Source organism: Oncorhynchus clarkii, chromosome 18 (genome assembly GCF_045791955.1).
Source record: "Oncorhynchus clarkii lewisi isolate Uvic-CL-2024 chromosome 18, UVic_Ocla_1.0, whole genome shotgun sequence".
Lineage (NCBI taxonomy): Eukaryota > Metazoa > Chordata > Actinopteri > Salmoniformes > Salmonidae > Oncorhynchus > Oncorhynchus clarkii.
Genome location: NC_092164.1, coordinates 65,854,964 through 65,873,426, shown reverse-complemented (window position 1 = coordinate 65,873,426; position 18,463 = coordinate 65,854,964). Strand labels below are relative to the sequence as shown.

The window sequence follows — 18,463 nt, the reverse complement described above, 5'->3', positions numbered from 1 at the left end:
TGCTCGAAGGCGTTGTTGCGAAGGATGCACTCTTTCTGTTTGCATGGTGCCACCCAAAGATGTTCTACTCATCTATCTGTGGTGCCACCCAAAGATGTTCTAGTCATCTATCTGTGGTGCCACCCAAAGATGTTCTAGTCATCTATCTGTGGTGCCACCCAAAGATGTTCTAGTCATCTATCTGTGGTGCCACCCAAAGATGTTCTAGTCATCTATCTGTGGTGCCACCCAAAGATGTTCTAGTCATCTATCTGTGGTGCCACCCAAAGATGTTCTACTCATCTATCTGTGGTGCCACCCAAAGATGTTCTAGTCATCTATCTGTAGTGCCACCACCCAAAGATGTTCTAGTCATCTATCTGTAGTGCCACCACCCAAAGATGTTCTAGTCATCTATCTGTGGTGCCACCCAAAGATGTTCTAGTCATCTATCTGTAGTGCCACCACCCAAAGATGTTCTAGTCATCGATCTGTGGTGCCACCCAAAGATGTTCCAGTCATCTATCTGTGGTGCCACCCAAAGATGTTCTACTCATCTGTGGTGCACCGGTCTGTGGTGTCAGTTATGCGCTGCTAACAACCCCCCACTCCCCCAAGTGTACATTGAATAAATAAACCCTCATATATATTCCTCCTATTGCTGTACGCCAACGTTGCCACCTAACACTGCAACACTAATGATATTGCGCATAAATCGGCACATTCCTGTACTTTGATCTTGCACATTAATAGTTATTTTTCTCATTGAGCTGGATACTGAAGTACATAGTGAAAAATATGATGAACAGGATGATGATGATGACAGCCTACTATATACTGTATATAGTAAGTAGCTTTCACACATAATTTTCAATAGTTCAGTTTTTAGCCACCAGATGGTTCCATTGTGCTACAATAAGCAATCTGCTCCGTGTTACATGTGTGTTACTGCTCACAGAGTTGTTGGCTATAGGCCTACTATCTCTGGCACTGATGGTCGCTCTGCAGCATTGTCCTTGTCCTTCTGGAGGGTTCGCCCATCTCTGCAGCACTCTACCAATCAGGTCTTTATGGTAGAGTGGCCAGGCGGCAACCACTCCTCAGTAAAAGGCACACATGGAGGTTGCTCCCTTGTAGTTGCCAAAAGGCACCTAAAGACTCAGACCATGAGAAAAAAGATGATCTGGTCTGATGAAACCAAGATTGAAACTTTGGCCTGAATGCCAAGCGTCACGTCTGGAGAAACCTGGCACCATCCCTTCTGTGAAGCATGGTGGTGGCAGCATCATGCTGTGGGGATGTTTTTCACAGGCAGGGACTGGGAGATTAGTCAGGATCAAGGGAAAAAATAACTGAGCAATGCACAGAGAGAACCTTGATGAAAACCTGCTCCAGAGCGGTCAGGACCTCAGACTGGGACAAAGGTTCACCTTCCAACAGGACAACGACCCTAAGCACACAGCCAAGACAATGCAGGAGTGCCTTCGGGACAAGTCTCTGAATGTCCTTGAGTGGCCAAGCATGAGCCCGGACTTGAACCCGATCGAACATCTCTGGAGAGACCTGAAAATAGCTGTGCAGCAACGCTCTACATCCAACCTGACAGAGCTTGAAAGGATCTGCAGAGAAAAATGGGAGAAACTCCCCAAATACAGGTGTGCCAAGCTTGTAGCATCATACCCAAGAAGACTAGAGGCTGGAATCGCTGCCAAAAATGCTTTAACAAAGTACTGAGTAAAGGGTCTGAATACTTATTTGTGCTCGCTAGTGTCTCTGTCAAAGGCCCGCATAATAGAGACAGATAGGTTCACAGCTCTGGGGCTGAATCAACCAATCAGAGCCAGCTTTCTGTCTGGAGGTGGGTGGAGCTGCAGTGTATTTACACCATCCAAATGACATATATGGCCGTGTCACTCTTCACTATAGACGAACAATCCAGAAGGCTTCAGTTGACCCTTGCCCTGTTAGAGGTTACTCTTCCTGAAGTGATTCAGTAATAAACAGCCACACACATGGTCATGGCTGTTATGGAGCTCAGGCCTTCCTCGCCTTTCAGACAAACAAATACTTTGTGAACGGGAGAACACTCATTGAAGTTATGAAGGACATGATCTTTCATTGCGCAGAAGAGACCCGAAACCCCTGAATATGATACATGTGTTAATTTCTACCAATTCTATTTCTTCTGCATGTACTTCAACGAGTTTGGAGGCAGAGAGAGAGGTAACTGGTTACTAAGACATAGTTGAGATCTGTAAGTCTCTCCCAAAGCTGCTGGGGCCCGGTGAAGAGAATACTGCTCCTCTGACAGTTTGACTGTGCATTAGCCTGTGGGCGGGAGATGACTGAAAACCTGCAGTACAAGGTAGAGAGAGACCCTGAGCGCTGCAGACACACCGAGAGGAAGGTGTAAGAAGTTGAAAAACTCATGATTGGGTCACCAAAGCCGAAGACTAAATTGGTCCAGTTCAATGATCTGCTTCTAAAGTATCACACCCAACTCCAAGGGAAGCTGGGAAGAGCTCTGGTGTCTGTGAGGTCAGGAGAGGAGGATGAGGAGGCACTGAGAGTAGCCCTAAATTGGAATTCTCTGTCCCCTTTCAGTGCTGGTGCAACTAGGCAATGGCTGAGATAAAGTTATTGTCATCGAGTCACAGTGAAATCAAAGGGCTAATGATATCTATGCATAGTCACTATCTACAAGTCTCTGCTAGGTAAAGCCCCGCCTTATCTCAGCCCAGGTTAAGGGCATGTAAGTAAGCATTTCATTGTAAGGTCTACTACACCTGTTGTATTCGGTGCATGTGACAAATACAATTTGATTCGATTTGATCACATTCATAGGACAATGTTCGAGATATCAGTGACCCAATGACAGAGCATTTCACTCTAAAACCCCTAACTCAGCCCTGACGCAGACAAACACACAGACCAGGCCTGGTTCAACCTACCAGACCAGGCCTGGTTCAACCTACCAGACCAGGCCTGGTTCAACCTACTAGACCAGGCCTGGTTCAACCTACCAGACCAGGCCTTACCCATGCACCTTCAAGGACAGTCAGCCCTGATTCAGGACCAAGGAGGACAGGAAGAGATTCACTAGGGCTCTCAGTGCATTTGTGGAAGACGAATGAGTCACTCAAGTTCACTGCAGCCACCAATGCAGATGATTCCACACCTGGAAGCTCCATCCATCTCTACCAGAGGGGCAAGTTAGTGAACTCGGACTATGAGCCGCCTGCAAATCCCAACCCTACTCTGGTAACAGACACGCAGCAGAGCTGTGTGACTCTGAGTATACCACCGTCAAAGACTGGACACGCTGACCGTTGTTCAGACCTGCCAGTGTTGGACTGTTCTTTCCCTGTAAGGAGAAGTGGAGATGCATGGAGACCAGATATAATGTGGAAGTGTGTGTTATATCAGGCCTAGAGAGTAGTAGACCAGGAAGGAGTCAGTATGGGCTATAGTAGTACACACTGAGCTATAGTAGTATACACGGGGCTATAGTAGTACACACTGGGCTATAGTAGTACACACTGGGCTATAGTAGTACACACTGGGCTATATTAGTACACACTGGACTATAGTAATACACACTGGGATATAGTAGTACACACTGGAATATAGTAGTACACACTGGAATATAGTAGTACACACTGGGCTATAGTAGTACACACTGGAATATAGTAGTACACACTGTAATATAGTAGTACACACTGGAAAATAGTAGTACTCACTGGAATATAGTAGTACACACTGGAATATAGTAGTACACACAGGAATATAGTAGTACACACTGGAATATAGTAGTATAAACTGGGCTATAGTAGTACACACTGGGCTATAGTAGTACACACTGGGATAGAGTAGTACACACTGGAATATAGTAGTACTCACTGGAATATAGTAGTACTCACTGGAATATAGTAGTACACACTGGGCTATAGTAGTAGACACTGGACGATAGTAGTAGACACTGGAATATAGTATTACACACTGGGCTATAGTAGTACACACTGGAATATAGTAATACACACTGGGCTATAGTAGTACACACTGGACTATAGTAGTACACACTGGACTATAGTAGTAGACACTGGACTATAGTAGTACACACTGGGCTATAGTAGTACACACTGGAATATAGTAATAACACTGGGCTATAGTAGTACACACTGGAATATAGTAATACACACTGGACTATAGAAGTACACACTGGACTATAGTAGTAAACACTGGGCTATAGTAGTAGACACTGGGCTGTAGTAATACACATTGGAATATAGTAATACACACTGGGCTATAGTAATACACACTGGAATATAGTAGTACACACTGGGCTATAGTAGTACACTGGAATATAGTAGTACTCACTGGAATATAGTAGTACACACTGGGCTATAGTAGTACACACTGGGCTATAGTAATACACACTGGGCTATAGTAGTACACACTGGGCTATAGTAGTACACACTGGGCTATAGTAGTACACACTGGGCTATAGAAGTACACACTGGACTATAGTAATACACACTGGACTATAGTAGTAGACAATGGACTATAGTAATACACACTGGGCTATAGTAGTAGACACTGGGCTATAGTAGTACACACTGGACTATAGTAATACACACTGGGCTATAGTAGTAGACACTGGGCTTTAGTAGTACACACTGGGCTATAGTAGTACACACCGAACTATAGTAATACACACTGGACTATAGTAATACACACTGGACTATAGTAATACACACTGGGCTATAGTAATACACACTGGACTATAGTGATACACACTGGAATATAGTAGTAGACACTGGACTATAGTAGTACACACTGGGCTATAGTAGTACACACTGGAATATAGTAATACACACTGGGCTATAGTAGTACACACTGGAATATAGTAATACACACTGGACTATAGTAATACACACTGGACTATAGTAGTACACACTGGACTATAGTAGTAGACACTGGGCTATAGTAGTAGACACTGGGCTATAGTAATACACATTGGAATATAGTAATACACACTGGGCTATAGTAATACACACTGGAATATAGTAGTACACACCTGGCTATAGTAGTACACACTGGAATATAGTAGTACTCACTGGAATATAGTAGTACACACTGGGCTATAGTAGTACACACTGGGCTATAGTAATACACACTGGGCTATAGTAGCACACACTGGGCTATAGTAGTACACACTGGGCTATAGTAGTACACACTGGGCTATAGAAGTACACACTGGACTATAGTAATACACACTGGACTATAGTAGTAGAATATGGACTATAGTAATACACACTGGGCTATAGTAGTAGACACTGGGCTATAGTAGTACACACTGGACTATAGTAATACACACTGGACTATAGTAATACACACTGGACTATAGTAATACACACTGGGCTATAGTAATACACACTGGACTATAGTAATACACACTGGACTATAGTAGTAGACACTGGGCTATAGTAGTAGACACTGGACTATAGTAGTACACACTGGGCTATAGTAGTACACACTGGACTATAGTAATACACACTGGACTATAGTAGTACACACTGGACTATAGTAGTAGACACTGGGCTATAGTAGTAGACACTGGGCTATAGTAATACACATTGGAATATAGTAATACACACTGGGCTATAGTAATACAGACTGGAATATAGTAGTACACACCTGGCTATAGTAGTACACACTGGAATATAGTAGTACTCACTGGAATATAGTAGTACACACTGGGCTATAGTAGTACACACTGGGCTATAGTAATACACACTGGGCTATAGTAGCACACACTGGGCTATAGTAGTACACACTGGGCTATAGTAGTACACACTGGGCTATAGAAGTACACACTGGACTATAGTAATACACACTGGACTATAGTAGTAGAATATGGACTATAGTAATACACACTGGGCTATAGTAGTAGACACTGGGCTATAGTAGTACACACTGGACTATAGTAATACACACTGGACTATAGTAATACACACTGGACTATAGTAATACACACTGGGCTATAGTAATACACACTGGACTATAGTAATACACACTGGACTATAGTAGTAGACACTGGGCTATAGTAGTAGACACTGGACTATAGTAGTACACACTGGGCTATAGTAGTACACACTGGAATATAGTAGTACACACTGGGCTATAGTAGTACACACTGGAATATAGTAGTACACACTGGGCTATAGTAGTACACACTGGGCTATAGAAGTACACACTGGAATATAGTAGTACACACTGGACTATAGTAATACACACTGGGATATAGTAGTACACACTGGAATGTAGTAATACACACTGGACTATAGTAATACACACTGGACTATAGTAGTACACACTGGACTATAGTAGTAGACACTGGGCTATAGTAGTAGACACTGGGCTATAGTAATACACATTGGAATATAGTAATACACACTGGGCTATAGTAATACACACTGGAATATAGTAGTACACACCTGGCTATAGTAGTACACACTGGAATATAGTAGTACTCACTGGAATATAGTAGTACACACTGGGCTATAGTAGTACACACTGGGCTATAGTAATACACACTGGGCTATAGTAGTACACACTGGGCTATAGTAGTACACACTGGGCTATAGTAGTACACACTGGGCTATAGAAGTACACACTGGACTATAGTAATACACACTGGACTATAGTAGTAGAATATGGACTATAGTAATACACACTGGGCTATAGTAGTAGACACTGGGCTATAGTAGTACACACTGGACTATAGTAATACACACTGGGCTATAGTAGTAGACACTGGACTATAGTAGTAGACACTGGACTATAGTAGTACACACTGGGCTATAGTAGTACACACTGGAATATAGTAATACACACTGGACTATAGTAATACACACTGGGCTATAGTAGTAGACACTGGACTATAGTAGTACACACTGGGCTATAGTAGTACACACTGGAATATAGTAGTACACACTGGGCTATAGTAGTACACACTGGAATATAGTAGTACACACTGGGCTATAGTAGTACACACTGGGCTATAGAAGTACACACTGGAATATAGTAGTACACACTGGACTATAGTAATACACACTGGGATATAGTAGTACACACTGGAATGTAGTAGTACACACTGGAATATAGTAGTACACACTGGGCTATAGTAGTACACACTGGAATATAGTAGTGCACACTGTAAAATAGTAGTACACACTGGAATATTGTAGTACTCACTGGAATATAGTAGTACACACTGGGCTATAGTAGTAGACACTGGACGATAGTAGTAGACACTGGACTATAGTAGTACACACTGAACTATAGTAGTAGACACTGGAATATAGTAGTACACACTCGGCTATAGTACTATACACTGGACTATAGTAGTAGACACTGGAATTTAGTATTACACACTGGGCTATAGTAGTACGCACTGGAATATAGTAATACACACTGGGCTATAGTAGTACACACTGGACTATAGTAGTACACACTGGACTATAGTAGTACACACTGGACTATAGTAGTACACACTGGGCTATAGTAGTACACACTGGAATATAGTAATACACACTGGGCTATAGTAGTACACACTGGAATATAGTAATACACACTGGACTATAGTAATACACACTGGACTATAGTAGTACACAATGGACTATAGTAGTAGACACTGGGCTATAGTAGTAGACACTGGGCTATAGTAGTACACACTGGGCTATAGTAGTACACACTGGAATATAGTAGTACACACTGGGCTATAGTAGTACACACTGGAATATAGTAGTACACACTGGGCTATAGTAGTACACACTGGAATATAGTAGTACACACTGGGCTATAGTAGTACACACTGGGCTATAGAAGTACACACTGGAATATAGTAGTACACACTGGACTATAGTAATACACACTGGGATATAGTAGTACACACTGGAATGTAGTAGTACACACTGGAATATAGTAGTACACACTGGGCTATAGTAGTACACACTGGAATATAGTAGTGCACACTGTAATATAGTAGTACACACTGGAATATTGTAGTACTCACTGGAATATAGTAGTACACACTGGGCTATAGTAGTAGACACTGGACGATAGTAGTAGACACTGGAATATTGTAGTACTCACTGGAATATAGTAGTACACACTGAACTATAGTAGTAGACACTGGAATATAGTAGTACACACTGGGCTATAGTACTATACACTGGACTATAGTAGTAGACACTGGAATATAGTATTACACACTGGGCTATAGTAGTACACACTGGAATATAGTAATACACACTGGGCTATAGTAGTACACACTGGACTATAGTAGTACACACTGGACTATAGTAGTACACACTGGGCTATAGTAGTGCACACTGGAATATAGTAATACACACTGGGCTATAGTAGTACACACTGGAATATAGTAATACACACTGGACTATAGTAATACACACTGGACTATAGTAGTACACACTGGACTATAGTAGTAGACACTGGGCTATAGTAGTAGACACTGGGCTATAGTAGTACACACTGGGCTATAGTAGTACACACTGGAATATAGTAGTACTCACTGGACAATAGTAGTACACACTGGGCTATAGTAGTAGACACTGGACTATAGTAGTAGACAATGGACGTTAGTAATACACATTGGAATATAGTAATACACACTGGGCTATAGTAGTACACACTGGGCTATAGTAATACACACTGGAATATAGTAGTACACATTGGAATATAGTAATACACACTGGGCTATAGTAATACACACTGGAATATAGTAATACACACTGGGCTATAGTAATACACACTGAAATATAGTAGTACACACTGGGCTATAGTAGTACACACTGGACTATAGTAATACACACTGGACTATAGTAGTACACACTGGGCTATAGTAGTTCACACTGGGCTATAGTAGTACACACTGGGCTGTAGTAGTACACACTGAACTATAGTAATACACACTGGACTATAGTAATACACACTGGACTATAGTAATACACACTGGGCTATAGTAATACACACTGGACTATAGTAATACACACTGGACTATAGTAGTAGACACTGGGCTATAGTAGTAGACACTGGACTATAGTAGTACACACTGGGCTATAGTAGTACACACTGGAATATAGTAGTACACACTGGGCTATAGTAGTACACACTGGAATATAGTAGTACACACTGGGCTATAGTAGTACACACTGGGCTATAGTAGTACACACTGGGCTATAGTAGTACACACTGGAATATAGTAGTACACACTGGACTATAGTAATACACACTGGGATATAGTAGTACACACTGGAATATAGTAGTACACACTGGAATATATTAGTACACACTGGGCTATAGTAGTACACACTGGAATATAGTAGTACACACTGTAATATAGTAGTACACAATGGAATATTGTAGTACTCACTGGAATATAGTAGTACACACTGGAATATAGTAGTACACACAGGAACATAGTAGTACACACTGGAATATAGTAGTATACACTGGGCTATAGTAGTACACACTGGGCTATAGTAGTACACACTGGGATATAGTAGTACACACTGGGCTATAGTAGTACACACTGGAATATAGTAGTACACACTGGGCTATAGTAGTACACACTGGAATATAGTAGTACACACTGGGCTATAGTAGTACACACTGGGCTATAGAAGTACACACTGGAATATAGTAGTACACACTGGACTATAGTAATACACACTGGGATATAGTAGTACACACTGGAATGTAGTAGTACACACTGGAATATAGTAGTACACACTGGGCTATAGTAGTACACACTGGAATATAGTAGTGCACACTGTAATATAGTAGTACACACTGGAATATTGTAGTACTCACTGGAATATAGTAGTACACACTGGGCTATAGTAGTAGACACTGGACGATAGTAGTAGACACTGGAATATTGTAGTACTCACTGGAATATAGTAGTACACACTGAACTATAGTAGTAGACACTGGAATATAGTAGTACACACTGGGCTATAGTACTATACACTGGACTATAGTAGTAGACACTGGAATATAGTATTACACACTGGGCTATAGTAGTACACACTGGAATATAGTAATACACACTGGGCTATAGTAGTACACACTGGACTATAGTAGTACACACTGGACTATAGTAGTACACACTGGACTATAGTAGTACACACTGGGCTATAGTAGTGCACACTGGAATATAGTAATACACACTGGGCTATAGTAGTACACACTGGAATATAGTAATACACACTGGACTATAGTAATACACACTGGACTATAGTAGTACACACTGGACTATAGTAGTAGACACTGGGCTATAGTAGTAGACACTGGGCTATAGTAGTACACACTGGGCTATAGTAGTACACACTGGAATATAGTAGTACTCACTGGACAATAGTAGTACACACTGGGCTATAGTAGTAGACACTGGACTATAGTAGTAGACAATGGACGTTAGTAATACACATTGGAATATAGTAATACACACTGGGCTATAGTAGTACACACTGGGCTATAGTAATACACACTGGAATATAGTAGTACACATTGGAATATAGTAATACACACTGGGCTATAGTAATACACACTGGAATATAGTAATACACACTGGGCTATAGTAATACACACTGAAATATAGTAGTACACACTGGGCTATAGTAGTACACACTGGACTATAGTAATACACACTGGACTATAGTAGTACACACTGGGCTATAGTAGTTCACACTGGGCTATAGTAGTACACACTGGGCTGTAGTAGTACACACTGAACTATAGTAATACACACTGGACTATAGTAATACACACTGGACTATAGTAATACACACTGGGCTATAGTAATACACACTGGACTATAGTAATACACACTGGACTATAGTAGTAGACACTGGGCTATAGTAGTAGACACTGGACTATAGTAGTACACACTGGGCTATAGTAGTACACACTGGAATATAGTAGTACACACTGGGCTATAGTAGTACACACTGGAATATAGTAGTACACACTGGGCTATAGTAGTACACACTGGGCTATAGTAGTACACACTGGGCTATAGTAGTACACACTGGAATATAGTAGTACACACTGGACTATAGTAATACACACTGGGATATAGTAGTACACACTGGAATATAGTAGTACACACTGGAATATATTAGTACACACTGGGCTATAGTAGTACACACTGGAATATAGTAGTACACACTGTAATATAGTAGTACACACTGGAATATTGTAGTACTCACTGGAATATAGTAGTACACACTGGAATATAGTAGTACACACAGGAACATAGTAGTACACACTGGAATATAGTAGTATACACTGGGCTATAGTAGTACACACTGGGCTATAGTAGTACACACTGGGATATAGTAGTACACACTGGAATATAGTAGTACTCACTGGAATATAGTAGTACTCACTGGAATATAGTAGTACACACTGGGCTATAGTAGTAGACACTGGACGATAGTAGTAGACACTGGACTATAGTAGTACACACTGAACTATAGTAGTAGACACTGGAATATAGTAGTACACACTGGACAATAGTAGTACACACTGGGCTATAGTAGTACACACTGGGCTATAGTAATACACACTGGAATATAGTAGTACACACTGGAATATAGTAATACACACTGGGCTATAGTAATACACACTGGAATATAGTAATACACACTGGGCTATAGTAGTACACACTGGGCTATAGTAGTACACACTGGACTATAGTAATACACACTGGGCTATAGTAATACACACTGGGCTATAGTAGTACACACTGGAATATAGTAGTACACACTGGAATATAGTAGTACACACTGGAATATAGTAGTAGACACTGGACTATAGTAGAGACCAGAGAGTCAGCACAAAGGACTCTTTTCTACAATTATTCTGGGGAGGAGGGTTAATGGTTTATATATCCAACACCTTTGACTCTCACGGTGTTGGGTATATGTAGATGTTGACGGGCGCTTACGACACGAAGTCACCGAAGGAGAGAAAATCTACCCCGTGTTTGAAGCTCATGGAAGGAAGAATTTATACACTGTTCAGCAAAGGGTGTGGCTGAAATATACAAATCCACAAATCTGAAGTGTTGTTCACATAAATGTTTATATATAGTGTACCTAACGACCTCAATCACAGTGTTAAGCTACCTAACGGCCTCAATCACAGTGTTAAGGTTCCTAACGACCTCATTCACAGTAGTAAGCTACCTAACAGCCTCAATCACAGTAGTAAGCTACCTAACAGCCTCAATCACAGTAGTAAGCTACCTAACGACCTCAATCACAGTAGTAAGCTACCCTGACTATCTCATTCACAGTAGTAAGCTAGTACCTAACAACCTCAATCACAGTAGTAAGCTACCTAATGACCTCATTCACAGTAGTAAGCTACCTAACGACCTCATTCACAGTTGTAAGCTACCTAACGACCTCAATCACAGTAGTAAGCTACCTAACGACCTCAATCACAGTAGTAAGCTACCTAATGACCTCAATCACAGTAGTAAGCTACCTAATGACCTCAATCACAGTAGTAAGCTACCTAATGACCTCAATCACAGTAGTATGCTACCCTAACTATCTCATTCACAGTAGTAAGCTACCTAACGACCTCATTCACAGTAGTAAGACAGAACATCATTCACAGTAGTAAGACCTAACAACCTCAATCACTGTAGTAAGCTACCTAACGACCTCATTCACAGTAGTAAGACAGAACATCATTCACAGTAGTAAGCTACCTAACAACCTCATTCACAGTTGTAAGCTACCTAACGACCTCATTCACAGTAGTAAGACAGAACATCATTCACAGTAGTAAGCTACCTAACAACCTCATTCACAGTAGTAAGCTACCTAACGACCTCATTCACAGTTGTAAGCTACCTAACAACCTCAATCACAGTAGTAAGCTACCTAACGACCTCAATCACAGTAGTAAGACAAAACATAATTCACAGTAGTAAGCTACCTAACGACCTCATTCACAGTTGTAAGCTACCTAACGACCTCATTCACAGTAGTAAGCTACCTAACGACCTCATTCACAGTAGTAAGCTACCTAACGACCTCATTCACAGTAGTAAGACCTAACAAACTCAATCACAGTAGTAAGCTACCTAACGACCTCATTCACAGTAGTAAGCTACCTAACGACCTCATTCACAGTAGTAAGCTACCTAACGACCTCATTCACAGTAGTAAGCTACCTAACGACCTCATTCACATATTGTCCGTTCAGTGATTATATCAACATGAGTTCAACAAATGCCTCTGAAATCTGTGACAAATGCCTGAAGCATACCAAAATGTGGAGCTACATCCGTGTTTGAATAATTAATCATTGTTTGAAGGCTGTGAGGACTAAAAATGAACTCTGCTCTGAACTCATCATGTCAGCATGTGAACTAGGTCAGTGGGTCTCAAATGGCGCCCTATTCCCCATAGGACTCTGTCCAAAGTAGTGCCCTACGTAGGGAATAGGGTGCCATTTGGGATGCATGCCCTCACTCTACAACCAACCCTGATCAGGATCAACGATTTATAGCTCAATTTGAATTGAATTAACTTTATTTTAGGTAAAAAATAAACAATGTTGAGAAGTTATTTCTTAAATGGGTTTAAATGTTAAAGATTTGAGGACGTACAGTATATAAGCCCTTAAGTTATGACTTCTTGAGAGGTGCTGTCACTACAGGGGCTACAGAGGTCACGGGGATAATGTTGGGTTGCAAGCAAAGGTCGGTCATTGGCTGTCTTCCAATTCTCGGCAGGGTATTCTAGTGGTTAGAGCGTTGGACTAGTAACCGGAAGGTTGCAAGTTCAAACCACTGAGCTGACAAGGTACAAATCTGTCGTTCTGCCCCTGAACAGGCAGTTAACCCACTGTTCCTAAACCGGCATTGAAAATAAGAATTTGTTCTTAACTGACTTGCCTGGTTAAATAAAGATAAAATAAAAATAAATCTCCAGAAGTGTGAGCTTGTTCTTAGAAATCTAAAAATATTGGATTGACGGAGGGGCTAGTGGGAGTTTTCAACCCTGTTTCTTATACCAATAATTTCCTTTCAACTCAGTGAAGGGAAAAGTGCACTTTGGGGTGGAGAGATCATGGTACAATCTCTATTGTTTCCTTGACTCCTCGCATCCTCAAAACCTCATTTGAGATTCTCCCACAGTCCTAGAATATAGCATCACAGGTGGAACCGTGGGGTGTGCATCTCAGTCCGCAGTAGTCTCTCCACTCCGTCAGCGCTTACCGATACTTAGTAGCCGTGGTCCAAAATGATGACAAATGAGGTATTGTCCACTCGTTGTCACATTTGTGAATATTTATGTATGATATGGTTGTAAACCAGTGGTTTACTGCTATGTGTGATTGATGACACATGTAATTGGTCAGGTTTTTCAAGAATGTGAGGTTCTCTCTCTGCTGGACAATAGTATTGGGATTGTAGACTATGACAAGACTGAAACACACCAATGTGCTCTTCTAAGAATCACATTCCTAAACGTATTGATTTGTTAGAATTGGAAAGCACCTTGTAGCTAGAGGGATGTTTCTGTACCACTATAAAACAGGTTGTTTTCCACAGCCAGCTCATTGTATTACTAATCATCATTCCCACCTAAAAAATAAACCATCTCCGTACAAAAAAAGGTATTGGTAACCAACATTTATTTACCATTGTCAACTTTACAATAAAACCATAACATCTGTCAACATTAGCAAAATAAAGAACAGTATCAGTCCCAATGTATTTACAGAGACATTAAAGTAGAGTCAGGCTTACACACACCAGACAGATGAACAACTCTTGCTTCCTTTTAAAACTGCAACACTGAACATGTCAAACTCAAGCGTGTTTTTTTTATTTTTTTTTACCCCACTAAGATAAAAATCTAAAGTTGCTCCTTATGTTTCTTCTTTAAAAACAAACAAAATAACAGCTTCTCTGAATCTTTAAAATGGTTCTCTAAAAGGTACACCACAAAATACTTCAAATTTGGGGTGAAAATATAGGAATGTAGAAAGTTGGCAAGTCTCTTTTTTTTCTCCTCAAATTTCTGATTTCTTCTTCTTGTTGTTTTTCTAAAAATGGGATGAATAGTCATTTCATGTGGTGGTTGGGTTGGTGTCCTGTCCTATCCAGTTCATTCCTACACGTGGACGCGTCTTTTTGTTGAGTCGGGTGTTTTAGGGAAAAGACGGGTCAACTCGACTCCCATCCATAACCGTGTTCCACTTTGCGGTCCAATAAATTCCATTGTTCCCATAGCAACCAGCACATAATACCACCAGGTTTGACCCTGTCTCGCCGTAACCAGGGAAGTGAACTAGTACCATGACAAAAGTGACACATTGGAGTCTCACATAAATGTGTATATATTTACATATACATATATCCATACATATGTATACATATAGACATATATATATAGAAATATATATTTATAACTATTTTCTCTCTCTCTCTTGAAAAACAGTTCACACAGTCCTTTGTTGTGGGTAAAGATACAATCACTCTGCATTCTGTTGGGAGGGGGCTACTTCCGCGGGGGTCGAGCTGGCCTCCTCTGTTGGTTTGGTGGGCTCAGAGGCAGGTGCAGCCGCCTCCTTTACCTCCTCCTCCTTAGGTGCCTCCTCTGCTTTAGCCTGCGCCTCGTCGGCCTTAGGGGCTTCTGCAGTAGCCGCCACAACCTCTTCCTCCCCCTCCTCTGCTTTCTTCTCCTCCGTAGCCACAGCGGCTCCGTTCTCTGCAGGTTTCTCCTCAGCGGAAGCGGCCGCTTCCTCCTCCTTCACCTCCTCCTTCTTGGTCTTCTTCAGTTTCAGGCCCTTGAAGTTGAAAGATTTCTTCAGGAAGAAATTCTTCTTCTTCTTGGAGATATCCTTGGCAGCGGCCTCACCTTCTGGTTTGGCGGCCTCACTATCGGGCGCTGGCTCGATGGCGTCCCCTCCAGCACCCGCTTCAGGCTCCTTGGCGTCGGCAGAACCATTTGGAGCGGCCGTGTCTGTGGCATCCCCATTGGACTTGACATGGCCGTTCTCCTAGAAAAGGGAAAGAATTAAAGAACCAAATAAGATATATGGTTCTTAAAAAAAGGATATACAATTCAATCAATAAAGAAAATGCAATTTACATAAGAAGTTTACACTGTAAACAACAACAAACACAAAACAACCATTGGAACATTTAGATTTATAACGATGTGTCGAAACGTCGTGCTCATCAATAAACCAGGATGTCGCTCAAAAGGCGACGCCTTGTAGTGCAACCAGAGAACGACAGGCGGCGACAGTGACACGCAGACCTAACATGTGGTCCACAGCTCTCCCACTAGACACCACACAGACCGAGGCATCTCTCTCAACAAAGACTTGAACCAATCGATGAAAATGGAGAAAAAAAAATGAACAATTGTAGTAATACTGCCAATGAACCCGATGATCCATTGACAAAATACTGATTGTACTGTAATTTTGTGAGGTGAAAACGCGATTTTTATTGTTTATCTATAAAATAACGTTTACAAGTCACTGATCGAGACAATGTCTAGACTCGCCGGTTCCGAAGGGGGGGCTGCATAAATTAAACTGACAACTGCTGAAACCCTCCTTTTCAATCCATAATTCACCAATTGGCTCTCTCATATCTTATGCATGAGGGGTAGCTTGCCTACGTGCACCCGTGCCTTTCCAAACCCCCTTCCTCCTCATGGCATGTTGATATGAAACTGTCTCAAATACACGGGCTTGGGAAGGGAACGAGTTAGCTATTACGGCTATCTGAAACCTGGATTAGCATGCTAATATACCGGTGGTCCCTGTTCTCGTTCCAAAACATAAATACCTCATTAGCTATCTAACTTGTTGTGTTTAAAAATATATATATATATATATATGTATATTTTCAAACAGCAGATCGTGGCATTAGCAGCAATACACGTTTTTGGATTTGATCCTCCCGCGTCTTGATGAAGTGTCCGTAGTTATTCATCACTGGACACCATGTTAGTTTAGCAAGTCAACCAACTTGTGCCCTTATTTATCACTCTGACTGAACCAAGATGCACATTTACCCCCCAAAAAATATCCAAACAGACAAACCTCACCTTCAAATGAATTGCAACTTAATAATAAAAACACAACATCCTTGTTTTCTTTAAAGATACTTTGAGTGAGTTCGGTGAAGGGTGTACGGTGTGGTCCGGGGATGAGAGCGGTTACATACCTGTCCATTCGGTTTGACGGTGGCGGCATCCGCAGCATTCGCCTCCACAGCTACCCCTCCCTTGGACGCTTGGGAACCCATCGTTATTCGTTGTTTTTCAAAGATAATTAAACCAACAACAAAATGTTTGTCTCAATTTAATCCAGCTCCCGGGCAGTAGTATGGATCCAATGACAAAATGTGATTTTTTTTGTGCGGGGGGGGGTGGTCCTTGCTAGTTTCCTTGGCGTTTTCTCCTGAGTTGAACCTCTCACTCCAGTAGAAATATACCCACTAGATTCGACTCCGATTGAACGCACAGCTTGAAGACGGACCAAGGTACCGCCCACAGGCGTGGTCACACGACTAGATATCCAATCAACAGCAGTTTAGGAGTTTTCTCCGCTCTTTTCAGAAGACCCCCATTCTGGTCTCCACTAGTTACCACAGCCACAAAGTCATAATTATGGCTAAATCCAACCTATCTCTTTCATTTCTCTTCATAAAATCTGATTTTAAACCTAACCCTGACATTAACCCTAACCACACTGCTAACGTTATTCCTAACCTTAAATTAAGACCAAAAGCTATTTTTTTGTTTTCATAAATGTTGACTTTGTGTTTGTGGTAAATAGTAACAACCAACACAACATCCTCTCTCCCTCATCATATTCCGCAATTGGACAGGCTTGAGCTACTGAGTGGCGATAATTGTTAATGTTTGAAAGTTTAACTCGATAATACTAACCATTGTAACCATGATACCAGTTTAAAGTGTTGTGTAGAATAGTGGCAAAGTACGTTTTTGTCGCGCGCATTTCTTTTTGAACTAGTCGTTAAATGTCTTGCCACTTTGCCGAATAGATCGAACGACTTGACTACGGTGACATCTCACGAGGTTTATTTGTTACCCTCAGCTTTGTTAACAACAACAACAACAACATATCACCACAACAACATGTCAACGTGACCATCACGCACATTCCAACCGTTTATCCACACAAACATACACTCTACAGCTGTTTAGACAACGTATATATTCAGCACATATATCCAAGACATCCACTTCCAATCACCTTTTAAAGATCACATGATTAATGCACATTTTTTACTAATAGCACCGAATTCAATTGTAGTGCTGATGTCACGTGGGTATTCAATGGAAAGCACAACCATATCAATATCTATTTGCTGATTAAAATT

At 41.3% G+C, this 18,463-nt stretch overlaps 1 protein-coding gene across 1 annotated transcript; it reads right to left on the bottom strand.

Moving 5' to 3' along the window:
* Nucleotides 1-14,710: 14,710 nt before the first annotated feature.
* LOC139372773 (MARCKS-like 1b) lies at nucleotides 14,711-17,543 on the bottom strand. The gene is made up of 2 exons (XM_071112574.1): nucleotides 17,282-17,543; nucleotides 14,711-16,098 (listed from the first exon to the last, which is right to left on the bottom strand). Exons 1-2 carry the CDS (start codon nucleotides 17,360-17,362, stop codon nucleotides 15,571-15,573), a joined length of 609 nt encoding a protein of 202 aa, XP_070968675.1. The 5' UTR covers nucleotides 17,363-17,543; the 3' UTR covers nucleotides 14,711-15,570.
* Between the last annotated feature and the right edge of the window lie 920 nt (nucleotides 17,544-18,463).

Coding starts and splice junctions, on each gene's coding strand:
- LOC139372773 (XM_071112574.1), bottom strand. CDS start 17,362: ATGGGTTCCCAAGCGTCCAAGGGAGGGGTAGCTGTGGAGGCGAATGCT. Junction 16,099..17,281: donor CCGTCAAACCGAATGGACAG/GTATGTAACCGC, acceptor TCCCTTTTCTAG/GAGAACGGCCATGTCAAGTC.